Source organism: Danio aesculapii, chromosome 9 (genome assembly GCF_903798145.1).
Source record: "Danio aesculapii chromosome 9, fDanAes4.1, whole genome shotgun sequence".
NCBI lineage: Eukaryota > Metazoa > Chordata > Actinopteri > Cypriniformes > Danionidae > Danio > Danio aesculapii.
The window spans coordinates 8,504,982-8,532,825 of NC_079443.1; the positions used below are offsets into that span (position 1 = coordinate 8,504,982).

A 27,844-nucleotide genomic window follows, 5' to 3' on the forward strand; every position below is an offset into this window, starting at 1 on the left:
CAATTTTGTTTCTCTATTATAAAAAGAAATATAATTTGATAGTGTTCCTGCAGGTATTTCTAGTGGAATAGAGTGCGTTAATGTCTGCCCACTTTCAGAAGTATTTTTCATATTCATTTTTAGCTTTTGTTAACACATTATATGCAGTAAACCAAACCAAACAGCTATGACTAAAATCACATTACAAACTTTGATTTTGTATGAAGTATATACAAATCAGACAAAAAAGAAAACTGTACTTATTAGCTTTGCTTAAGGACTACAATCCATGAAGCACTGCAAACGACACGACTGAATCAGAAACAACGGATGCTTGTATTTATAGAAACCGTTTATTTGAAGTTGATTGCAAAATATGAATGTGTATACAAATATTTAAGTATTTTGCGACTATAGGGAGGCAAATCCTATCATTCATGAATGGATGAAGCTAATGTTTTTTTTATAATGGTCTTTACTCACAATGACACTGATTGGTGGAATGTTTGTACTACATCAGTTTTTTACTGCACAAACTTACCAATCAGAGGGATATTTCACCTAAAAAATGGAAAATGTCACCATTTACTCACCCTTCACAAGTACCGAACATGTCAGTTTTTCTTCTTTTGAACACAAAGGATGATGTATGGAAAAAAAAACTGGATACCTGTTATCATTGACTTTCATAGAATTAGTTTTTTTTCCCCTACTATGCATCTAAGTGTATATTCATAAAGGTCTATAACCACTTGAGGCTGAGTAAATTTTCTTTTTTGGTGAACTATCCCTGTAAACATAATTGTTTTAAATTAATTGAATTAATGCAGACAATAGGTTCAACAAAAGCATATACAATTGATTCTCAAGCTCACAACAGTTTACCGGTTATTGTAAAAAATAAATAAATAGATCAAAAAATAGAAAATTACCTGTCCGTTGCACTAATGAGGTCTAATGAACACTCGTGAGCTTGCGTCAGATATATGTCTTATCACTATATGGGTTTGTTTATCTACAAGAAGGTGTCTGAACGTATTTGGCTGTGCTGCTCAAGCAAGCAAATTTATACTCTTATTTAAATACAATAAAGCTTATTTTAATATTATTACCAACATGTGTCACCTTGGTCAAGGTTTAAAATAGCCACCAATTCTATTTTAAAAAAGCCCCAACTATGAAAAAACTATTTAGGTCTTTTATAAAATAAAATCTCAAGAAGAAGATGTCTTTTATACTGAAATTTACAGTTTATCACTGCAGTTAATGCAAACGTTCTTTGTGCCGTTTCGTTTGTTTGCTTTCCTCAAAAGAATACGAAACAAAAGCCAATTAATCTTTAAATGATCAAATTAAATGTAATCATTATAACTGGGCGAAGGACATAAAGACAGCACTATAAAGCCGTTCCGGTTCAGATTTACCCACTGGGAACAGCAGCTTTTACCTCCAGGTTCTCGGATGTACAGCAAAGGCCAGTTAGAAGGTAAGATAAAACACTCTTAGAGCAAAATACACAAATGATTAGGATTTCATCTCTCCTGGGAGGTAGTGAAGACTTATACAAAACTACAAATCAATTGATTGATTGATTTATTGTTTCAAAGCGCTCTATCAAACAACAAACACACAATGACATCTGCTGGTCAAAACGGTAAATGCAACGAAGACTCAAGACTAAGACGCCTTTAGCAAATGATGTTTTTAAAAGGTATTTTTACTGTTCATTTGTAGTGTCAGATGATTGTAGTTAACAACAAATGCTGATACCGACCTTGCTCAAACAATCATGTAGATGTCAAAGGAATACTATTCATAAAAAAAGCTGTTAAAATATTCACTCTTACAAATATGTGACTTTTTTTCTCCAGGTGAACAAGATAAGATTCTTAAAAACACAACGGTGGTCCTTGGTGATGTCAGTGGCGACTGAAAAAAATAAAAAATAAAAAAATAAATATATATCTCCTCTGGCTCTTTTGATGATACATTGATGTCTAATTCTATTCAATGATTGGTCTGTATTAAATTCAAGCTTTGACAAACAGTCCTGCTTATTTTCTCGACAGTCTGGAGTTCTAGCTTCCTGTATAATCATTACATAAATCTTTTTAAACATTCTACTGATGAAAAATAGTCACCTACATCTTTATTTTTGGGTGAACTACACCTTTTCTTTTTTATTACATGCTTTATTATCCATAGAGAGCATGTGCAACATAAGAGCAGCAACAAAAACATCAGGAGAGTTACTAACAAAAGAAAGCAATACATAATTTGGCTGGGTGCATTCATGTGCAGCAAACATTTTTATGAATATTTTCTATTTCAAAAAATAAAAACATGATGCAGTTTGAGTCTGCGCAATTACAAAGTGCTGATCTGTTGAGTTAAAAAACCCAGTGTTCCATGTGAGACCACAACAGAAAGCTCTTTTATTTGAGGAATGTGCACAAAACTGAATGTGTAAACGTCCCCACACAACATTAGACCCTATTCAATTTATTTGACGCTGATAGTGCTTCAAATCATCAACTTCTGTTGTATTTCAGTTGTTTTGAATGATCAATTTGCTTGAAAAAATGTAGACTTAAACTTTTAACTTTTGTGAACTTGCCACATTTGTGAACACAATCTGCTTTTTTGAAGAAGAAAAAAGAGATTAAGCACATTTTGAATATATATATATACAGTATATATATATATATATATATATATATATATATATATATATATATATATATATATATATATATAGGGTGGGCCATTTATATGAATACACCTTAATAAAATGGGAATGGTTGGTGATATTAACATCCTGTTTGTGGCACATTAGTATATGGAAGGGGGCTTGTAAATAACTCATGAAAGAATAAGGTTTTATATATATATATATATATATATATATATATATATATATATATATATATATATATATATATATATATATATATATATATATTTATTTATTTATATATATATATATTTATTTTTGTATTTTTTTTTTAGGGCGGCACAGTGTCGCCCCACAATAAGAAGTCTGCTGGTTGGAGTCCCGGCTGGGGCCAGTTGGCATTTCTGTGTTAAGTTTGCATGTTCTCTCCGTGTTCGCGTGAGTTTCCTCCATGTGCTCCATTGGGTAAATTAAAATGGCCATATATATGAGTGTGTATGTGAACGCAAGAGTGTATAGGTGTTAACCAGTACTGGGTTGTGGCTGGAAGGGCTTCCGCTGCGAAAAACATATGCAGGAATAGTTGGCGGTTCATTCCGCTGTAGCAACTGATAAATAAGGAACTACGCTGAAGGAAAATTAATGAACTTCTTTTAGAAATCAGCATCACGCCAGTTTTTGTATTGTAATCATTTCTGTGTGTAACTGGTCTCAAAGCTTTAATTGTACTGTGCAAATCTATGTGAAAGAATCACAGCATGTCTTTGAGTGTGTCCTCTGATGTGGGCTCAGCCAAGCCAAGCAGCTTCAGCAGGGCGAAATAGGAAAAAACCCAGGGCCGAGAGATGTCCTGTGTCTGCTCCAGTCCTTCAGCCTCCGCAAAAAGACCCCTGTGAAACTTTAAGTGCTGCTCCAGTGCTGCCCTCTGCCTGTCATACACAGAAATACACTACAGTTCACAAAAACATCCTGCAGATTCATCAAACCAACCAACAAACAAAAACAATATTATTGGACCATCTTCTTTTGTTTAAAACAGTGCAAATTGCTTATCTAAGGAGATTTTGGTCACACTTTATATTATTGTACAGTTCATGCTATTAACAAAACATTAACTAAGACTTTTAGCTCAATAAACTTGCTGCTTATTAATATGTAGTAAAGTAGCAGTTGGGTTTAGGTGTTGGGTAGGACTAGGCATGTAAAATAAGATCATACTTTGTAACTACTAAAATTAAGACAGGTAATATCTTATTAACAGGCAGGTAATAAGTTAGTAGTAAATGGAGTTAGGGATACTGAGAATTTTAACTAATGCAACCACTGATCATGCTAATAGAGCTAATAATCTCATCATTTCAGTGATCCAGAAAATACAGTCATTAAATCCAGTCAGAAAAACAGAATTAATGTAGCTGCACTGAAAACAAAACAAACAAACAAACCATACAAAAGACAATGTGTCTGAAAATTTCTCATACATTTTTCAGTTACACATGTAAAACCTGCAGTTTACACATACGTGCTTTTAAAAATTTGATTTCTAATAAGTTAACTTAATTCCATCATGTTGTCCCAACACAAATCGATTGTGTGGAACCCAGCATTGTGTTTTTAAAGTCTTTAATCAAGAAAATGAAATTAAGTTTTACTGAAACTTCTGCCAGAGCATTTCTTGTTTTTTGACAGATTTTTATACAGCGTATATACCGTGGAATATTATTGATTTGGCAAAATTTGGATTAATAAACCAATACTAGTGCAGTACATCCCATCAAATTACTACATATTAAAATATTAAAGAGAACTGCTTGTTCTGCACTTTTTGTGTTTTTAGAAAAGCCAAATTTTCATTTTTATTAAAAAGTTTGTTGATGTCTAAATAGTGTTATTAAATTGTATATGCTTTTTAACATTATTTATTGACTACTAAAATTAATTTCGACTATTAAAATAGAGTTCCAAAAAAATGTAAAACAGAAAAACGGAAGTCAGAAAATGTTTACATTTCATGAAAACAAAACTGAACTTTTGAAAAGAAAAAATTTCCAGACAATCTGTATCCAATCAGAAAAAAGACCCTTCATAATGACGGAGCTCTTATTGTACACTCTCAGAAATAAAGGTACAAGAGTTGTCACTGGGGTGGTACCTTTTTGAAAGGTACATATTTGTACTCAAAGGGTCCTTAATAATACCCCAACGGTACATATTAGTACCTAAGAAGTACAAAAGAGTACTTCTTACAAATTTTTGGTACTAATATATACCTTTGAGATACTTATATATACCCTTTAGATACAAATATGTATCTTTCGAAAAGATACCACCCCAGTGACAGCTCTTGTACCTTTATTTCTGAGAGTGTATCTGTTTTATGCAATGCTATCTCACGACAATTCGTGACTTTTTGATTTAGTGGCTAATTCATATGAATTTGTATGATCTCATTCATACAATTTAGTACGATTTGCTCATCCCCCAATGGTGGTTGGGTTTAGGGGTGGGGTTGGGTGCCACGCCTCCTTTTAAAATTTGTGCATTTTCATACAACTAAACTCGTAGGAATTCATATGAATTAGCCATTAAATTGACAAAATGTAAAATAGTTAAGTTTCCTCGTGAGATCAGGCTGGCTTTATGACTTTAGTTAATTGGATATGCTTTTTGACTACTAAAATAAATTTTGACTATTAAATATAGGTCCAAAAAGTAAAACAGAAAAATGGAAGTCAGAAAATGTTTACATTTCATGAAAACAAAACGGAATAAAAAAAAAATAAACAGGCAAAAAAAAAAAAAAAAACTGATTTTCCCGACAATCTGTATCCAGTCAGAAAAAAGATTCATTCATAATGATGGAGCTCTCATTGATGCAGCATTGAAGCAGTGACACACCTGGCAAACAGCTGAGCCTGCAGTCTGGCTTCAAGTTCTGCGCTGGCCGCTGCTTCCTCCTCCCTCCTCCTCCTCTCCTCAGCAGCTCTCATCTTCTCCTCCTCCTCCTCCTGCTGTCTGCGCAGGTACTCCATCCTCTCCGTCTCCTCCATCTCTGACAGCTTCCTGCACTCCTCCTCCCTCCGAGCTTCCTCCTCCAGACGCTGGCGTTCCAGTTCAACTAAAAAACAAGGACAGTGCTTTATTCGTTTGTTCACTCGCTCGTAAACTTTAATGCATTATGATCTGTGTGGCTCTCCACCAAAGCCAGACTGTTGGTTGTAGTCTGTGGGCTTGGAATGAAGGACGTAAAGGGGTTATAAAGCCCTCGTGAGCATCATCTTGCATCTTAAAGTTATCAAAGGGACTCGTGTGGACTTTGTGGATGTGCAAGTGAAGGACACAAGACCACAAGTCTGTATCGAGCGTGTCATTTATGTGACAAGGCCTTAGTACTGTGGTCAGTATCACTCTTATGAAAGCTGAAATCCAGACCATGGCCACAAATGTTTCAGACATTCCGTATTAAGCCAGATGTTAACTTATGAAGACAGTAAAACAAGCTGAAAAACTTGAACTGCAAACATAATGGGAGGAAAAACGTGCAGCTAATATGTTGAAAAATATGTGGATTGTAGCTAAAAAATAATAGATTAAATCGATTCAATATTGATTGTTAATTCAGATGTCTGTGTATTTATGGTTTGCACTAAACAATTATACACATGATTTGGGTCTTTTGATAGACAGGACTTCCAATATGCTGTAACAGGCTATTTGATAGACAGGGCTTCCAATATGCTGCTCATGCTAGTAGTAAATAGCTACATGCTAAGTGTGATCAGTTAAGTGCTAACATAGTGCTAAGATACTCAGTGCATAATTAGATGCATAGAATATTAAACATAAGTGCTAACACAGTGCTAACTCACATTATAGCCTTGAGTTGTTAGCTTTATAGGGTACGTTTACACGGTTTACAAAAAAATTCAAGTCTTTTCTTTTATATATTTTTCTTCAAAAAGCTAGCCAAATGTTGTAATTAGCCTGTCAGGGCACAGAGTCATCTGTGAAGGCAGGTAAAAATGACCATAACTTCAATAGTAAACAAACAGTAAAAAGGCTACAGTTAAAATCTATAAGCTTAATGTTTGTTTCAGTGGTGTAGTCCTAAAAAAAGATGGTGTACTATTACTGACCCAAGCCAAATTTTAAAGTAGGCAAGAAGCGATGAAAGTCAATGTTTCTTTGATTCATTAGCAATACATACAGTTGAAGTCAGAATTATTAGCCCTCCTTTGATTTTTTTTTTCTTTTTTAAATATTTCCCAAATGATGTTTAACAAAGCAAGGCAATTTTCACCGTACATCTGATAATATTTTTTTCCTCAGGAGGAAAGTCTTATTTGTTTTACTTCGGCTAGAATAAAAGCAGTTTTTAATTTTTTATCAACCATTTTAAGGTCAAAATTATTAGCCCCTTTAAGCTATTTTTTTTCCAGACTGTCTACAGAACAATCCACTGTTATACAATAACTTGCCTAATTACCCTAACCTGCCTAGTTAACCTAATTAACCTAGTTAAGCCTTTAAATGTCACTTTAAGCTGTATAGAAGTGTCTAGAAAAATATCTAGTCAAATATTATTTACTGTCATCATGGCAAAGATAAAATAAATCAGTTATTAGAGAGGAGTTATTAAAACTATTATGTTTAGAAATGTGTTGAAAAGATCTTCTCTCTGTTAAACAGAAATTAGGGAAAATAATAAACAGGGGGCTAATAATTCTGACTTCAGCAGTATTTAGCATCAATTACCTGCTACTATTGACTTCCACAGAAGGAAAAACACATACTAAGGTAGTCAATAGTTACAGGTTTCAGCTTTCTTCAAAACATCTTTTGTGTGAAGAAAAAAGACAAACCGGTTTGGAACAAGTAAAGGTTGAGTAAATGATGACATTTTTCTGGTTTGTTTCCTTAATATATCCGGTTAATAATCGAAAATTTACTTTCCCATAATGCCCTGCATGACACTTCACTTTTAAGCCTTTTTGTTGACATTTACTATGGGTTTTTTCCTTATTAGTGATGTACATTAAAGTTTTATGTTACATCTAATAGGGTGTTGGGCGCTGTCGATCAATTTGGCATTGTACGATGTCTGTTTTGAAACATTGTGATGGACGATGGCATCGTCGTCATAGGCGGCGGTGAATTAATTATTTATGAATAATTAATTAATTCATAACAAATTAATTATTCGTAGCCTACCATTTTAACTACTTGACCAGCATGGTCTTTGTTTTACCCATAACCAATCATAAATAAAGATAAGTTACACATAATTACCACCTGTCAATCACTTTTTCCACAGGACTCTGGAATGAATAGACAAAATGATCTGTGTCGTTATAATGGCGTCGACAATCTCAGCATCGTGGTGTCTATCGGCCAACGGCGATGGAGGATGGCATCGTCTATCGGCGCAACCCTAACATCTAATGCTGATAAATAATGTTTATTTCATAATTTTAATTTTATGTGTGTTATGAATGATGTTTAGCTGTGTTAACAACGTTTCTCTGCTCCTGGGAAAAGTTCTTTGCTTCATCATATGCCTTTCTCAGCACCATTTGCTTATGGCTGGGTTTTTGTTTGTGCAACAAACAATGGTGTATAATACTATAAATGAATGAAATACAGTAGTTTACCGTAAAACGTAGACATTTTGTCTTATGTTTTATGGTAAAGTTCTGGCAACCACAGCTGCAGATTTCTCTGTGTAAATTTTATGGCCCGTTTTCACTGAGTGGTACGGTACGGTACGGTTTGGTTTGGTACGCTTTTATGGCTGTTTCCACTGTAAAAAGATGTAACAAACTGAACCGTACAGTACCACTTTTTCGGCACCCTTTCGAAAGGGTACCAAACATGAGAAAGGGTACCAAAAGGCGGAGCCACACGCGCAGCTGAAAGCTATTGGTTTACTGAGATACGTCATTCGCTTACGCAACCAGCCAGAATGAAAACAAAAAACCCGCCATGTTTGAAATACACACACAGCCGAGAGATTAAAGCGGAATTATAAATACATATAATAACGAGCCATGGTCGATCTGGGCTCAAACAAACCTTGTCGTCGTCTTGATAAACAGCCACAAAGCCATGGAGTAGAGCAGATTTACCCTGTACCGCGTAGTTTTTACGAGGCAGTCTGAAGCGCGAGCGGTTTTGCTTTCTTGCTTGCATTCGCCGCGCATCTATATCTGAAATAACAAACTTCTTGAGCTCACGATAATAACCTGCGCTTGATTATTGACGTGCTTTTGAAACCCGATCCTGTAGACACTGACAAACGCGAGAGAGAAGCGCAAAAAAACAAAGGAGAAGCCGGAAAAAAAGGCGCACATTATTTTTCAGCAAACATGAACAAAATGCCATGTATAACTAACTTATTATCTTCACCTTTTGGACTAATATGAACTGGGAATGACGGAATAACTGTCTAACAGAGGCTACATGAAGATTACAGACACAGATGAGAGATTTACACTGACTGTGGGCTATATTTTGTGTTTTTTAACCTAAATATGGACGAAATGTCTGCTGTGTGTGTTCTGTAGTTGGTAACATATCGGAGACTGTAAGGGGCTGTATGTGTTTATATATGTTCATTTATTTAGTTATTTAATATAATTACAGACGTTACAGTAGGCTGTTTCGCACTGTCTTTGATCTGCAGTTATAATCAACTCATGTTCATAGAAAAGTTAGTAATGAACATTTCTACACAAGTATTGATGTGTGTAAAGCATCTGTTTTGTGAGAAGTGCTTCTCATATGATATGTGAGCGATCTCTACAGCTTTATTGTAGAGATTTCCTCGAGCGAGAATGACGTCGACTGAAACTTTCTGTCATACACCACGCCCACCAAAAGGGTACCCTTGGTAGTGGAAACGCAAGCTTGACAAAGGTGACCCGTACCGATCCGAACCGTACCAGTCAGTGAAAACGAGCCATTTGGGATCTCTTTTACAGTGCCAGCATCACAAAATGTTTTTAAAACAGAAAAGTTTTTACAATTATTATTTTTACTTTGCCTTGCACCTTGCATTTTTAAATTCTATTTAATCGTTTAAATATTGCTTGTTTTTTTATTCATTCTAAACTCATTTTTTATTCTAAACCCGGGCTTCTTTTTACTTTAAAGTCTCATTTTTTGTACAATCCACTCTCATAAAGTTGCTGCTTAGTTAGCTGCTTTTCAATAATTTTGTAAGCAAATGCGTTTGAAGCTGTGCTCTTTTATTTGCAGCATTTGTGCATTACACCATATATTTTTGTTCTTTAGTTTACCATGAAACAAACAAAAACACAATCACCTTAGCTACATCATCCAGTTAAAATAATAAATAAAATAAAAATAACTACCACAATGCATCGGATGACAGTTTTAAGGCTCTGACCAATCAGAAACCATGTGTGCACACAATTATTTACCAGCCTGCCGTTTCTCCTCTTCTTGTCTTTCTCTCTGAAGTCGTTCCAGCAGCCTCCTCTTCTCCTCCTGTCGTCTTCTCTCCCTCTCCTTCTCTGCCTGCTCTCTCTTCTGTCTCTCCATCTCCTCTGCAAGTCTTCTTTGTCTCTCTTCTTCTTCTCTAATCCTCTGTAACCTGTAAATACGATGGCGATAGTTTCTTGCCAGTGTCTGCAGGACAGCGTTTCGTTACAGTATTTGTTTCCAAAAAGCAACGCCACATTATACCTTGTATCCTCAGATCTCTTCCTCTGTTCTTCTTCCAGTTCAAGCCTCATCCTCTCTTCTGTCGCCTCTTTTTCTAGCTGTCTCTTCTTCTCCTCCTCTTTCTCTCGCCTTTTCTTCTCCACCTCCAGACGACGGCGCTCTGCCCTTTCTGTCAGCGCTGCAGCTTTTTTGTCTGCTGGGTCAGTTGGAGCCTCACTGCTTTTAATCTAATGGTTACATATTTTAGCATGTATGGTTATGAATATAACTGTAACATGACAAGTCATTGGGTCACACTATTTTAATGTACAATTTATGCTATTAACAAACCTTTAAGTAAGACTTTTAGCTCAGTAAACTCTAATTGTTAAAAGTTAGTTGGGATTAGGTATCGGGTAGGATTACGGATGTAAAATTAGATCATATTTTATAAGTTCTAATAAACAGTTATTATTTTAACACTAGGCAGGGAATAAGCCAGTAGTAACTTACTTTAAGCCACCTGTGACTGTTTTATGATCACTGTTTAATACTGAAGCAAAATTAGTGGCGCTTTACATTAATTGGCCTTAATTTAGATGTACATACATTTAAATATATAATTATTTTGTACATTGCACTTATTATGTATATACATGTTTTTAAATTGTACGTATATTTAAAAAAAATCTGCATGTAATTACGAGTTACAAATGCTCTGTATACCCATCTGTTATCCCTTACAACTTAACCACTCTTTCATCTACCCAAACAACCAAATCTGTTCTCACCTGACTCGAATCCCACAGCAATGGCACCATAAGTGTGCAATACAAATATGAACACAATAAGTACATTGTACTTATTTTTGGATGTCAGTACCTACTAGTTATGGCCACTTAATATAAAGTGGGACCACAATTTTGCATACAAAGGATTGCGCTTAGTAGACCTGAGATGCCCTGTGCTGCTGGAAATCTGATACTGCTTACGCAATTATTTAATAAGACATTAAATTAATTTATGAGGGCAACATTTAGGTTTCAGAGATGAAAGTCCCATGAATTTTGTCGATATAAGGTTCTTATATGCCTCTGTTGAAGCCATCAATCTGCATTCTTTCATATCATTTTTTAAACCCCTTAACTGTCACCGTGCCGATATAGGATGCTAAGTTCATTCATTCATTCATTCATTTTCTCTTCGGCTTAGTCCTTTTATTAATCAGGGGTGGCCACAGTGGAATGAACCGCCAACTTATCCAGCATATGTTTTACGCTGCGGAAGCTCACTGTGTAATCTGGGAAACTGCAATCACTGGGAAACACCCATACACTTTCATTTACACACATTCACTACAGAAAATTTAGCTTACCCAATTCACCTATAGCGCATGTCTTTGGACTTGTGGGAGAAACCGGACCACCTGGCGGAAACCCCCACGAACACGGGGAGAACATGCAAACTCCACACAGAAATGCCAACTGACCCAGCCAAGGCTCGAACCAGTGACCTTCTTGCTGTGAGGCGACAACGCCATCCAAATTTACTTCACTATATTGCAATTAAATCCTAATCTATAGGCATGAAAAACCATATATCACTGGAAATATATATATATATATATATATATATATATATATATATATATATATATATATATATATATATATATCACTTGTCTTCTGAATACATATTTTACTGTTGTTGTGTTTTGTTTTTTCGTTATGTAGAAAAAGTAAGAGATCAAAATCTTTTTACTCTTTTCCGTTTTGGCTACATTGTTGTCATGTAAAAATAGCCTTTGTCGCAGTCTGGAACCCTGACGTAATGATGTAAAAATAGTTTTTCGACTTGAATGATTTGCAAAGACAGGCATTTGTTGCCATCTACTGGTCTAACGTTGCAACTGGATATAGTTACTGAAAAATTCATTGGCAGATTTATTGAAAGTGTGTGTATATCATGCCTGCCGACACTGTTTTTTCTGAGAGTCTCCTGTATTTCACACCCATCTCCCACCACCCTCCCATTTTATTATTTCGGGAAACTCCTGTGATTTGTATGGCCAAATCTAGTTACGAAAAGTCACTTTTTCTCCATGTTTGCCAGATCTCAAGTTGCCAGATCTTATATGAAGTCCATCGCCTCACACATTTGATGAAATACTCAAAATATAATCTTGCAACATACAGCCAGGTTGCACTATTCATTTATGTGCAGGTGGCAGAAATAATAACCAAACTAAATATTGAGGAAAATGTTTGCAAAATAAAAAATCTCGAAGCATTTTTACTTCAATCTGGCAATGTACGTTACAACCCAGTTGCACTTTTGATTTCTGTGCAAGTGGCAAAAATAATAACCCCACAAAATATTGGTGAAATAATTGAAATATAATAAATCTGGAAGCATTTTTACCTCAATCTGGCAACTAATCTTACAACCCAGTTGCACTGTTGATTTCTGCGCAGGTAGAAGAAATAATAACCCCACGAAATATTAGAAACATAATACATTTCAAAGCATTTTTTACCTCAATCTAGCAACATACGTTACAACCCAGTTGTACTTTTGTATAAGCATCCACGTCATCTCCAGAGTCAATATAGCTGTGGTCTTTTGTGTTTTCCAGTTGGGTGTCCTCTGTATTGCAAGGCGACAAAATATTGACTAAATATTGGAAATATAATATATTTCAAAGCATTTTACCTTAATCTGGCAACATGCGTTACAACCCAGTTGCATTTTTGATTTCTGTGCAAGTGGCAGAAATAATAACCCCACAAAATATTGACGAAATATTTTAAATATAATAAATCTGGAAGCATTTTTTTCCTCAATCTGGCAACATACGTAACAACCCAGTTACAGCACTCCTAGTGCTGTAAACCGATCTGAAAGAGTCTGCATGTGTATATGAGCTCTCGGAGTCTGTATAAGCATCCACGTCATCTCCAGAGTCAATATTGCTGTGGTCTTGTGTGTTTTCTATTTGGATGTCCTCTGTATTACAAGGCGACAAAATATTGACTAAATATTGGAAATATAATATATTTCAAAGCATTTTCCTTAATCTGGCAACATGCGTTACAACCCAGTTGCACTTTTGATTTCTGTGCAAGTGGCAGAAATAATAACCCCATGAAATATTGACGAAATATTTTAAATATAATAAATCTGGAAGCGTTTTTTACCTCAATCTGGCAACATACGTTACAACCAGTTGCACTGTTGATTTCTGTGCAGGTGGAAGAAATAATAACCCCACAAAATATTGACTTAATATTTGAAATCTAATAAATCTCAAAGCATTTTTACGTCAATCTGGAACATACGTTACAACCCAGATGTACACTTAATTTCTGGGCAGGTGTATACAGTATACGCTTGTGTGATTAGCTTAATATATTAGCTGTTGAATCAGAAATACTCACACTGTGGCCTGCATCAGATTTAGTGGGGTCTGGCTCAGATTTGTTGTAATCTAAGGCAGGAAGGATTGCTGAGCCTGCTGACTGAGGAGGCAGGTGGATAAGAGAAAGTTGTGCTGGGCCGCAGGGAGCTGCTGTTCCCATTAAGCTGCTCCTGATGGACGTCTGTGAGGGTCTGTGAAGGCTGACATCCGAATGTGCTGTAATGAGTGAGCCCTGCGATCTCCTAGTGCTGTAAACCGATCTGAAAGAGTCTGCATGTGTATATGAGCTCTCGGAGTCTGTATAAGCATCCACGTCATCTCCAGAGTCAATATAGCTGTGGTCTTGTGTGTTTTCTAGTTGGGTGTCCTCTGTATTGCAAGGCGACACCGCTTTCTCATGGCTCATCTGTGTCTCTGGCTCATCTTCTGGATTTGTCATCCATTCAGCTTGCTGCGGTTGAGGTTTACCTAAAACAGATGCAGTGAAATTGCATTTTCTTCTGTGCATGGTTTGGTTCGAATGATTGGCCTGCTTCTTCTAAGGGAGCATCATAAATGAAATGGAATCTAACAAGTGACTCATTTGAATCACTTTCCATATAATGAACAATCAAAGAGGAGCATAATCACTTTAAAGTTTGGGCTTTCCATGTTTTGAAACATTTTTAAAATAAGTATAGGTAACACTTTACTTTGATGGTCCATTTGAGTATTAGTAAACTGTCTGCTTAATATTTGTTAATTCTGCTCCTTCAACAGACATTTAACTGACTACAATGTAATGTAATAATACATGCCAACTTACACTAACCCTGACCCCAACCCTAAACCCTACCTAACAGTCTACTTATAATCTAATGTTATAATAAATCTAACCCTTCACCAAACCCAACAGTCTTACTTATAATCTAATGAGAATTAGTTGGCATGTAGATGCGATGTAACAAACACCACCAAAATAAATTGTGACCTACAGTAAGTATCTTCTTGGTAAATTCTGCTCACCAAAGCAATTATAATAATTATTGTAAAAAAAAAAACAAAAAAAAACGGTGAAGTATTATTACACAATGTTTACAAAATGTGTGTAAAAATGCTAAATTAAACACTGTCTCAGCAATTTCAGGCCTTCAAAACCATTGTGTCCTGAAGAGGCAATACTTTTGGTAGGCGCAATTTAAAAAGTGATGCTGTACAGTATAAAATGTTAATAGAATGAAAGATTTTCTTTGAAGGATCAGCTAACACAAACTCACCTACAACAAATGCCGGCTGACCCTTTTTCTTCTTTTTAGCTTTAAATATGGAGTTCTGGGCTTTTATAGGGTTCACCTTTTCTTCAATCTCTTCTTTTTTCTCTTTTTCTGTTTTCTTTTTCTTCTGTAGATCGAGAGCATAATATTACAAATGCATCAGTGTTGCCAACTATTTCCAATGAAAAGTAGCTAAATGTTGCCAGGTGACGTCACACACTAATTTGCATATCAGTAACGTCATCACGTAGTATCTGACAAGCGTGAACCAGTCATGTCTCTACTCTCTGAGACGCGGTGTATTATATTTTATTAAAACATTACATCCAGAGGCCCAATAAATAGGTTTTTACTAACATATTACTTTGTGTGATGATGTCATTGCGTAATCTCAAGTCAAAACTACATCTTTATGTAGTATACAAAATAATTCATGTTTCCTCAAATTGACTGGCCATCTTAGCAAAAACATTATGTGAAATATGTCCATTTAAATTTTTAGAAAAATATAGTAGACTATTTGTAGAGGTAATACAAACACTTTTTTAAAAAATATAACACTGATAATAAACATTCTTACAGTTACATTCTTTTAAACAATCACTGCTTGTCTACTTACTCTTTTTAACTTGTGAAATTAACACATTTGTGAAAGTGACAACAATTATAGCACTATTGAAATTTATTGCTACCTAAATTACCAACAATTATACATGTTAACAAATATCAGTAAATTAACAGTTATGAAAAACATAAAAATAGAGCTAGCTATTTACTCTACTCAGTCAAGCCTGCAGCCACTGCTCCTAGTATCCAAATGAATGTTAAAAATGGCTAAATTTGTTGCTAGGTGCTTTTTGAAAAAACGTTGCTAGGGTAGTATGAAAAGTTGCTAAATCTAGCAACAAAATTGCTAAGTTGGCAACACTGAATACAAGGCATGCTAAATATGAGAAAATAAATAAAGTGGTAAATAAAAAAAGGATGTAAATGTATTCTATATTTAACATTCAGACCATTTGCTAAAAATTTAAAATACATAATTTACGATGATGTAAAAATACATAATTAACTCATGTGCAAAGTATATTCCCATTGATATTTTACAGTTTTAGTACAATTCAGTCAGGAAAACACTTGTTGAGATTCAGGAAATGGATATAACAAAACAGAAAAACACTGAAAATGGCAAAAACAAAGTCAAGCCTCTTCAGTTTTTGTTAATAGTTGGAGCAAAAGTTCAAGAGGTTAAACAGTAAATCATTTTTTCATAAATAGCATATGGACTTAATATGTATCTCACTTTCTTTGAGGTAGAAGAGGGAACATCGGGGACACTCTGGATCTCAGCATCTTCCTGAATTAGAACACTTTTCCCCTTTGATTTGCCTGTTTGCTTGTTAGGCTTTTTGTTTTTCTTCACTTTCTCCAGCAGCTTGTCTTCTGCATCTTTTCTATCACCTAAATTTTTTGATTGTCCCTTTCTGTCAAAAAATAACAACGGAGGACATTAAAAGGGGTCATGAAATGAGAAATCATCTTTTTAAATATTAGAGGTCTTTGTTTATTTAAAACATCCTGCAAGTTTAAATACTTTTATTGTCTTTATTGTTATAAATAAAGCAATAATTTAATCAGGCCGTGAAAATGTTTCGTTTGCAAGTGAGGTGGTGTGTGACATCACAGTGTTATGTAAACACTGTCTGCAGAGCACAGGCTCCGGCCACTCTTATTAAGTAGCTCAAAAGTAAATAGAAGTGATTATAATCGATGCTGCTCTACAGTGGATGCCCTATACGGTTGTGTGTTCAGTTTCTCGTACGCAGCTGAATCTGTTGACACAAAGGACAAATTAAAAAGAGAACTTTTACTTTGACATGTCTAGTTTAAACAGCTAATTTCAGTAGCATCTCAGAATGCAGGAACAAGTGGATGGTCTAACGGTGTCACATATCATTTTCGAGGATTAGATATTTTGTTCAGAGCATTTGACTGCCAAAGGTTTGTACATTTGAAAATGTAGTAGTGACTGTAGGATCTGTCAGCAGCTGCGCTGAATAAGTAAGTTAATAATGTCATAATAATCAAAATCTCTGATGAGAAGTGCACTATGTCATGCGTTAAATTCTAAACATTGTTTTCCATTTGGTGTCCGTCTGTGGCAAATAAAAATAATGTAAAGATGGGATGCTTCTCGTCCTGGCATGAGTTTACCAAACAATAACATAACTCGCGGTTGAACTATCATAGTACAGTGCATCGTTTGGGAAAAGAACGATGTAGTGATGAGTGTTTCCCAAAATCGTAGTTTCTCTGTCCTTCGTTTGAACCACATTAGTAACGTAAAACGCCCATAATGATGCTCTAAATGGGGTGGAGTAACAACTTCTTTAGAGAAAACCCCCATAATTTTTGTGCAAATTATATTGTTTTTCACGCACACACATTTAAAAAAAAATCCAATATTAGCTTTGGTAAAAACATACACTCGCTTTCCATATTAATTGAAATATATGCAAATGGCACATATAGGACCTACAGTATATATATTTCCTTTACAAATATTGTTAAGAATATTCCATATAAAAGCACTAAGCTAACACATATTCTAATATCGTATCTAAATCATATAAATCGTTAATTGTTGTAGGTCTAATTTACATTATTATTATTATTAAGTAGGATATTTATTTATTTTTTTTATTTAATTTTTTTGAAAGGTCTACATTTACAATTTAACACATTCAAACCACTGCAATAATGTTCTAAACAACAGGCCCATGGCATATACAGTGCAGATACTTAATAAATAACCCACTATAAATTAAAAGCATTATTCAATCATTCATTCTCTTTTCGGCTTAGTCCCTTAAATAATCTGGGGATGCCACAGCGGAATGAACCACCAACTCATCCAACAAATGTTTTACGCAGCAGATGCTCTTCCAGCTGCAACTCATCACTGGGAAACATCCACACACACACCACGGACAATTTAGCCTACCCAATTTACCTATACCACATGATTTAGGACTTGTGGGGGAAACCGGAGCACCCGGAGGAAACCCACGCCAACACGAGGAGAACATGCACACTCCACACAGAAATACCAACTGACCCAGCCGGGGCTCAAACCAGTGACCTTCTTGCTGTGAGGCGATTGTGCTACCCACTGCACCACCATGCTGCCCTTAAAACCATCATATATATATATTTCAAGTCAAAATTATTATCCCCCGTTTATTTCCCCCAATTTCTGTTTAACTGTTTAATTTCTAATCATAACAGTTTTAATAACTAATTTCTAATAACTGAATTACTTTATCTTTGCCATGATGACAGTAAATAATATTTGATTAGATATTTTTCAAGAAACTTTTATATAGCCTAAAGTGACATTTAAAGGCTTAACTACGTTAATTAGGCAAGTTAGGGTAATTAAGCAAGTTATTGTATAACGATGGCTTGTTCTGTAGACAGTCGGAAAAAGGGTCTAATAATTTTGACCTTAAAAGGTTTTTTTTTTTTTTTTTTTTTTAAATTAAAAACTGCTTTTATTCCGAAATAAAACAAATAAGACTTTCTCCAGAAGAAAAAATATTATCAGACGCACTGTGAAAATTTCCTTGCTCTGTTAAACATAATGTGGGAAATATTAAAAAAAGAAATTAAAATTCAAAGGGGGCTAATAATTCTGACTTCAACTGTCTATATGTTTTGATTAATTTATAAATATATATATATTTGATTCACAAAATATGGAGACGTAATGTAAATTTCACTTTTAAATAATAGGCTACCCATAGCTTTTGTCATGAGTCACGGCTGTGTTCAAAATGATATCAATGTTTTCAAAGTGCACTGTGAAGGAAATGCAATTGAAGATTGTTAAAACTGAACTGTGAAAATTCTTTGGAAGCAAATTACACTTAAGAGAGATGACTTTAATGTTTGTTTTTATCATTCCAAGTTTAAATGTTGGAACATTCTAAGTGAATATAGGGGGAAATAGAACACAGCCAGGAACTGTGCTGCTAACTACAGCTCTAGAGGTATTCTTGCAAGTATACAATTTTGCAGTGCAGTTTGCGAATGTTCATTGGAATGACAGATCAAACGCCAAATCAAAGAACTTTGTTTGTAACGACGGAACTTGCGACCTTACTTGGCTAACGATGGTTTTCGGAAACGCACCCCTGTTCGATAAGTTGGAGAAAGCTGTTTGCCTGATGTTTACTAAACAGTTTTCCAATTAGAAACTAATCAGTGAAATAAGTGGTAAAGTTTGTGTTTGGGTATTAACTTTAACCCAGTATATGTTGCTTCCCTTTTTCTTATGTTTAAAATTTATTTTCAATTACATTTTTTGGTTTTGTAATTTATTTATTTATTTATTTATTTATTTATTTATCATTCTTTGCATTTTATATGCTGTTAACTTTACACACACACACACACACACACACACACACACACACACACACACATATATATATATATATATAATACCTATACCTATACAAAAAAACACTGCAATGTAACGTCAGTGAATTATTAGCCAAAAGTTTGTGTTGATCGAATTTATATACTAAAAAATAAATACTTATTTTTGCTGTAGAATCTTTAATCTGTTTGCTACTGTAAATTAATATAATGCTTTAAACACTCTAGAAGAAAGCAAAGTAGGATTTACAGTTATTAAGAAGAAATATGGCAAATCTTTAACCTTTACTTTTCTGTTTCATTGATTGTATTTAATAAGCAACAAAATCATAGTGGGAAATCGGATTAAAAGTTCGATTGTATACAGTTGCTGGTTTGCAATGGCAGTACTGCACTACTTACAGCAAGGCAGGGCACCAAAATGATTCTGCTTAGAGCCCCCGGATGTACAGAGCTGGCCCTGGGTGCACATTTTTGAGTGTTTGAAATCAGCACACCATCACAGCATTTAAAAGAAATTCAGCAGACGTATATCAGGGCCTTTAGACTGTTTACCATGCAGTGACGTCAACTAATCAAAATAGTGGACATTAACTGACAAGTTTAAAGGGACTCATACCTTAAAATCAATAGGAAGTATAGGAAAAACAAATACTATGGAAGTCGATCTTCAGTTTCTTCAAAATATCATCTTTTTTGTTCAAATAGGTTTTAAACAAGTAAATGATGATAGAATTTTCACTTTAGGATGAACTATCCCTTTAAGGAAGATTAAAATAACTGTAACAAAAATCCATGTCATGACGTCTTTAATGGGAATGAAGTGGAGGAGAGTGTCAGAGGTAAAGATATAGGCCAGACGGAGCGATAAGAGCTCAGATGTGAAGCGATACTCTAATCTCCATTCTCTGCTTTCTTTCTGCTCGCAGAGCCTGAGAAGAGTTTCAGCCTGAAACCCGAGCCACAATCAAAGAGCGCCGGAGACCAGGACGGATGGAGTGACGACAGAGGAATGCAAACAGTGATTAGACAGGATATTAATGAGTCCCAAAAACCTTGGAGCCAGGCTGAGTGACCTCTGGCTGACCTCTGACCTGAAGTCGCAGCCTGTTTTGTGTACACCAAAACACAACAGGAACGCAAGCAGGATGATGATTAAGGAGGTAAGAAGTGATGAAGCGGCGGAAAGCGAGAGGGAGGAGCTCAGGGAAATTAAAAGGACGTTTGGGGGATTGATTGTCCAGAAATTACAGAGAGCACTAGGCTGTATTTATTATTAAAAACCCTCTAATCATCTCTTTTAAACTGTTATTATGAATAATAAATCCTGGTGAGCAATTTGCCAGATTAACAAAAAGTAAAATTATTTATACATGTTTATTTTTTTCCCCAATTTCTGTTTAACGGAGAGCAGATTTTTTCAACACATTTCTAAACATAATAGTTTTAATAACTCATTTCTAATAACTGATTTATTTTATCTGTGTCATGATGACAGTAAATAATATTTGACTAGATATTTTTCAGACACTTCTATACAGCTTAAAGTGACATTAAAAGGCTTAACTGGGTTAATTAGGTTAACTAGGCAGGTTAGGGTAATTAGGCAATTATTGTTTAATGATGGTTTGTTCTGTAGACTATCAAAAAAAATATATAGCTTAAAGAGGCTAATAATTTTGACCTTAAAATGGTTTTAAAACAAAAAAAATAAGACTTTCTCCAGAAGAAAAAATATTATCAGACATACTGTGAAAATTTCCTTGATGTGTTAATTTGGGAAAAACCTAATTTGGGAAATACTTAAAAAAGAAAAAAATTCAAAGCATGGCTAATAATTCTGACTTTAACTTAATATATATATATATATATATATATATATATATATATATATATATATATATATATATATATATATATATATTTTTTTTTTTTTTTTCTTTGTTTAATTACTTCTAAATTCATAAAACTAAAACCGTTTTTGTTATTTAAAATAAAATAAACATTATATTAAAATAAACGTTGTTTTAAACACGTAAAATATACACATGTATAAAATATTAAATTATATTAGTAAAGCAATTGTTCTTAACAGAACTAAAACAAAGCTAAAAAACATGTTTAGTAGTTTCTCAGTACTAAAATAATAACTTGTTTTTAACTTGATAAACTAAATTGTTAATGACATATAAATAAAAATAAATCAAATGAATCTTGGCAAGGTGGCATGGTGGCTTAGTGGTTAGCACTGTCTCCTCACAGCAAGAAGGTTGCTGGTCCCGGCTGGTCCAGTTGGCATTTCTTTGTGGAGTTTGCATGTTCTTCCCATGTTCGTGTGGGTTTCCTCCGGGTGCTCCGGTTTCCCCCACAGTCCAAAGACATGCGCTATAAGTGAATTAAACTAAATTAGCCATAGTGTATAAATATGTGTGTGAATGAGTGTGTATGGGTGTTTCCCAGTACTGGGTTGTGACTGAAAAGGCATCCGCTGTGTAAAACTTCGCTGTGGCGACCTCTGAAATAGAGACTAAGCATAAGGAAAATTAATAAAAAAATGAATGCAGGCATTTTTTAAAAAATTTAGTTTAAATGACAATAAATAAAATAAATGACAAATGAACTCATATGCAAATCAATAAAGATTAAACTGAAAACAGAAAATCTAAAAATATAAACTTTATTCATTCATTCGTTCATTTTCTTTATGACTTAGTCCCGTTATTAATCTGGGGTCGCCACAGCGGAATGAACCGCCAACTTATCCAGCAAATGTTTTATGCAGCAGATGCAACCCATTACTGGGAAACACCCATACACTCTCATTCACACACATACACTACGGACAATTTAGCTTATCCAATTCACCTATAGCGCATCTCTTTGGACTTAAAAAACACACACGAAGAGGGGGAGAACATGCAAACTTCAAACAGAAATGCCAACTGACACAGCCAGGGCATTATTATTAATTATTAACTATTATTATTATTATTATTATTAACTATTAATAAAAATCACGAGCATTTCAACGATAACACTACAACAACACATCATTTGATACCATTTCACTTTTGACTAGGTTTTATCACAATAATACAAACATTTGCCATATAACACAATCCCTCATGCATCATTTATTTAGACAGAGGGGTTACATGTGCACACTGGGAACATATTCGGGGAATGTTTTGTTATTTGGCAGTTGGAATTCAAATACACAAGCGTGTCAATCACACTGCACATCAGTACAGACTTCATAAACACAAACACAGGAGCACAACATGACATATGACTGAGACTCACTCTGCAGCCCCTGGTAATCCTGTCTGGATTTTAGTTTGTCCTTCAGGAGATGGAGACTCCGGTGAATGTGCTCTGGCAGTGAAATGTGTTGATTTTGGGCTGATAGCAGACGTTGCACCTTTGGACTTCCTTGACCTTTGTGTCACCCCAGTTTCCGGCTGTAAAGTTGTTGTTTTTACCCTCCGGTTTCTTTGCACCCCGGTGACCTCCTCTCCTGTGGGAGAATCACAACTATTTGTGCTGATTGATGTTGTGTAGTGGAGATCAAAATGACAGAACAGCCTACAGTTTCTTACATTTAAGCTCAATGCTTAGTACTATTCAAAGTTAACAAGAGCAAAAAAAACAACAACAAAAAAAGAGTTTAAGCATATTTCATCAATAACATGTATTCTGAAGCACAGTGTTAAAAATGTATATGAGATTATTAGAAAACACTTTCAGGTTCCTCACAGTTATTGGTGTTAATCTGGTCCCTGGTGGGAAATTCCTTTTTTGATAAATTCTGCAACTAGCAGCTAAACTTTCCAGTTTTCACTGATTTTGCAAGCCATTCTGTTTCTAGAACACTGTATATTTACAATGTCATTAGCTCATTAAGTGCCCCATAAAGGTTGTCTTTAAAAGACAAATGTCAAAAGGTCTTTATAATGTGGCAAATCTCAGTGGGATCTAAGTGTCGGTTTAGTAGCCACTTTTCCATTATCATGCAGAACAGTTCTCTTAGCTTAACTGTTCCATTCCGTGCTGATCTGGGCCAGGATAGGGTTTTATATTCCCAACAAAGGCTTATTCTGAAAACGTAGCCCTATATACATTTCTGGAGATGGTGGATTATGTAGTCAGAGCTACGTATGGCTGCATTTCATCTTTAATATGATTGCTACGAGGCGGTATGACACCGTTCCTTTTCGCACTTATAAACTGACACTTACCTCTGTATGGACGGCTTTCCAGCTTTTACCAGATTGTCCAGTAGCTGGACATGTATGTCGGCGGACTTGAGACACAGAGCGGAGTTGACCTCGACAACAGGGTTCGAGTCCGGTGAAGAACAGTTCCAGAAAGCAGGTAACACAAAAACAAAAGCCAAAAAAGTGAATAAACAAGTAAATAGCTGGGTGAGAATGTGGTAAAATTTGGCTATGAGGGCTTTTCTTTGTCTGGATTGCTTTTGAAAACTGTCGGTTGGGTTTAGAGAAGGTGGTGGGTGGGTTAATCGATGCTTTTGAAAACACGATTGGTTGGGTTTAGGGAAGGGGGAGGGTAGGTCAGTTAATTGGTCAGACAGTCAGTCATTCGGTCAGCAGACAATCAGTCGACAGCGACCTCTGGTGGATTAATGCAAGAACAGCAAGTGCGAATGGCACTCGCGAGATAAATTTGAGATCTCAAAAAAAGTACACAGCGGCCTCTGGTGGATTCGTGAAAACAAAAACTGCAAAAAAGCGTAGCTCATGGGAAGTATTTTGCTCTCTCCAGAAATGTATATAGGGGTACGTAATCAAAATGAGACTGGGTTGCATATTCCACTGTGGTACTGATAAAACAAATCTCTCTGGAAAGTAAACGCAGGTGTAAGAAACAGCGACATGGACGAGGATTAGATTTTTCGGTTTTGGGGCTCTTTTTCTGATAATAATTTTGTTGAATAACTAAAAGTATATGTAACGCTCTTCCACCTAGCCAACTATGGAGAAACTGGCTGCCAGGCAATAGAGTGGCTACATCATGTGCACACACGTTCTACTATTTCAGCACAGTTGTCTAATCATGCCTAGAATTCTGGATCAAGAACAGCTTGAAATCATGCTGGAAACACAGCTAGAACCGTACCTGATTGTTTAATAGAACAGTTTGGCACAATACGGGAAAAACAAACCCAGGCTCATTTTGATTACATACTTCTATATACATTTATGGACAGCGCCAACTACGTTTTTTGCAGTTTTTGTTTTCACGAATCCACCAGAGGCTGCTTTTTGAGATCTCAAAATGCTAAAAAAAGTGCCATTCGCACCCGCACTTCTCGCAGAAATCCACAAGAGGTCGCTGCTGTCCACTGACTGACTGACAGACCGATCGACTGACCCACCCTCCCCCTTCCCTAACCCAACCAATAGTGTTTTAAAAAGCACCGATTGTCCAGCGGCCACCCACTTCCCTAAACTCATCCGACAGTGTTTTAAAATGCAATCTAGAAACAGAAAAGCCCACCCGGCAGTTGGATTTTACCACGTTTTCAGACTTTACCACATTCTCATCCTTTTATTTACTTGTTTGTTTTATGTTTTTCTTTTGTTTTTGTCTTACCTGCATTCTGGAACCCTTTTTTGCCGGAATCATACCCCGTCGTCACGGTCAACTCCAATCTGTGTCTCAAATCCTCCGACGTACACAGCGAGCCACTGGACAAACAGCGGAAAAGCCGTCCATATAGAGGTAAGTGGTCCTCTGGTAATCGCGAAAAGGAACAGCATCATACTGCCTCATAGCGTTAATTTTAAAGACGAAATGCAGCCATACGTTTCTCTGGCTACATAATTAGCGATCTCCAGAAATGTATATAGGGCTACATTTTCAGAATGAGCCTATGCTGGGAAAAGCAGAATTTGAACTGAACTAAACTAACCTTTAATGAAGAGCATGTTGTGGACAGAGAACGGGTCCAAATTTCTCTTTAGTAAGAAAAGCAAGTTTAATCTTTTGGGGTTAACCTGGGGAAAGACTGATGCCAAAGTCACACATTCAACCTATGTCTCTATATGTTTACAGTGAGAGAAGGTAGAGGAGTCATAAGTGATACCAAAGAATATAGACTATAGCCACTTTTTCACTGTATGGTGTGGTAAGGTTCGGCATGGACCAGCTTGATTTAGCTTGTTCTGCTCCGCTCAGTTTGCATTTCCACTCAGTTTGGTATCACTTAAATTGTGTGGGATAATTGCTATATGTTTTCTGCCTCTACTGCTCTTACTTTCTGAAAAAATTTGGGGCATAAAAATGGTTTAGTCATGTGAATCTTTTGTATTGAATATCTAGTAGTCTGTATAGGTCATGGTTCAGTAATGGTATGAGGTGGTACTAAAAAACGTACCAGGTACTAGGTCACAAATTCTGTGGAAAAGCCACCAAAAGTGAGCCGTACTAAGCCGCACTACATCATATCATGCAGTGGACAAGCGCCTTTTGGTGATGCTGTGATTTGGTGATAATAATAAGTATTAATGTCTGATTCATAATAATGCATGGGGATTTGAATTGAATCAATTCTATCTTATGAATAAATGTGGAGAAGTGTTCAGAATCTGTCGACGTCCTTTTGTACTCTTCAGTCCTGACAGCCAATCACTGCTCTGAAATGAACTTCCATTTTATGATGTTGTTGCAACTTCAAACCGAAAGAACAGTCATTCATTCATTTTCCTTCGGCTTAGTCCCTTATTATCAGGGGTCGCCACAGCGGAATGAACTGCCAACTATTCCACCATATGTTTTACGCATTGACTGTATGGGAAACACCCATGCACTCTCACATCCACACACTAATTTAGTTCATCCAATTCACCTATACCGCATGTCTTTGGACTTTGAGGGAAACCGGAGCACCCGGAAGAAACCCACTGGACCAGACCCAGCAATCTTGTTGCTGTGAGGCGACAGTGTTAACCACCATGCTGCCCACCGAAAGAACAAAATTACGTAAAAATAAATGATTGATCGATTTTCACCTAATTAAATTTACGAAACACATAACTGTTTTCAGCAATGTGTATCCAGTATCTTAAAATCTTCAAAAATGTGTTCGGGGGTTTCATGACCCTTTAAGAAGTCAGTGAAAGGTGCAGGAGAAGTGTCATACTTTGGGGGATGTTTCTGCATGCATTGGAAAAATAAAGCTTGGATAGCAGATCTAAGCTGAGCTGTTACTCAGGTTACCGGTTTTGTTGAGCTGTTGAGTTGTGGAGCTGCTCATTTCCTCTAATCTCTCCTCTGGTAAATAGACCTTGAGAGAGAGACGGGATAAGATTCAGTCAGATTAAACCAGGCGTTAATGGATAACTCAAAATGACATGCTATACCGGAGGAACAATTACCTGTTTATCCTGAGCTATTTCACTGTCTGAGCTGAAAAAGTCCTCTTCCTTCTTTACTTTAGATTGCTTTGCACGTGACACCTTAATCTCCTAAAGAAAACAGCATCACTTATACAATACCGTTCAGATGTTTTGGCCATCACAGATTATTAAAGCGTTCAATTAATCAGTTTATAATAGAGGTGGCCAGTTATTTATGATCTAGAAGTATCATAATGAGTCTAAAAGTATTCAGTATGTGATGAAGAGTGCCATTTTTTCAAATATCAGAGCTTGGTTGCATGTGATTATTTTATAGATATTATACAAATAACACTGATCAATGTATTAGCTATATTACGAAGACAATATGGTAGTATCAGAATTTTCAAGAAATTAGTCGGGCAAATAATTGACTCGGTTTTGTTCAAATGAAAAATGTTTAGTGAAAGCTTAAGAATTTTAACAATAAACTCCGGTCAAAGAACTGTGTTGCTCCATCTTTCTTGCTCTCACTTTTGCATTGTGTAACTTAACATAGTCCAATAAAGGCAGAGCAAACTATTACAAACAAAGGGTAGAGGGAAATCAGCAAGTGTACACAACTAAACACAGCAGCATATGTAAACTGTACATGTATTTGAGCACTATAAATAAATTGAATAAAATCTAATTATTGTCTAAATAATCTACAGTCTGTTTTTTCTTGTCTTAGCAAACAAAAAAATTGTTCAATTAAAGCCAGAGCAAAGTTTTGATTTGATTTTGATTCGATTTTTAAATTTTTGAATGAATCTCAATTTTTGAACGCATCAAGCAAGCCAATGATTCACTGTTATATTAATAAATACTTCTTTGCGCTCTAAATGAATAAGATGTTTTGATTCAATGAATATTCAAACAATAACAATTTAGTTTTATAATTACTATACTTAACAGGCCTAAACCAGCAAACACACAGCAAAATATAGGTTCATTATTGTTATGAAAAAAATCCCCCATAAATTTTAGATTGAGCAATACTGAACGAAGC

At 35.5% G+C, this 27,844-nt stretch overlaps 1 protein-coding gene across 1 annotated transcript; it reads right to left on the reverse strand.

Annotated features, from left to right (window-relative positions):
- Nucleotides 1-2,998: 2,998 nt before the first annotated feature.
- Nucleotides 2,999-26,736, reverse strand: LOC130234957 (uncharacterized protein KIAA2012 homolog). The gene is made up of 9 exons (XM_056465308.1): nucleotides 26,675-26,736; nucleotides 22,736-22,949; nucleotides 16,293-16,473; nucleotides 14,993-15,116; nucleotides 13,756-14,204; nucleotides 10,361-10,566; nucleotides 10,096-10,268; nucleotides 5,552-5,771; nucleotides 2,999-3,582 (listed from the first exon to the last, which is right to left on the reverse strand). The coding sequence occupies exons 1-9, from the start codon at nucleotides 26,709-26,711 to the stop codon at nucleotides 3,405-3,407; spliced, it is 1,782 nt and encodes a 593-aa protein (XP_056321283.1). The 5' UTR covers nucleotides 26,712-26,736; the 3' UTR covers nucleotides 2,999-3,404.
- Nucleotides 26,737-27,844: the final 1,108 nt, after the last annotated feature.

Coding starts and splice junctions, on each gene's coding strand:
- LOC130234957 (XM_056465308.1), bottom strand. CDS start 26,711: ATGAGCAGCTCCACAACTCAACAGCTCAACAAAACCG. Junction 15,117..16,292: donor CCTCTTCTACCTCAAAGAAA/GTGAGATACATA, acceptor CTCGATCTACAG/AAGAAAAAGAAAACAGAAAA. Junction 10,269..10,360: donor AAGAGATCTGAGGATACAAG/GTATAATGTGGC, acceptor TCGTATTTACAG/GTTACAGAGGATTAGAGAAG.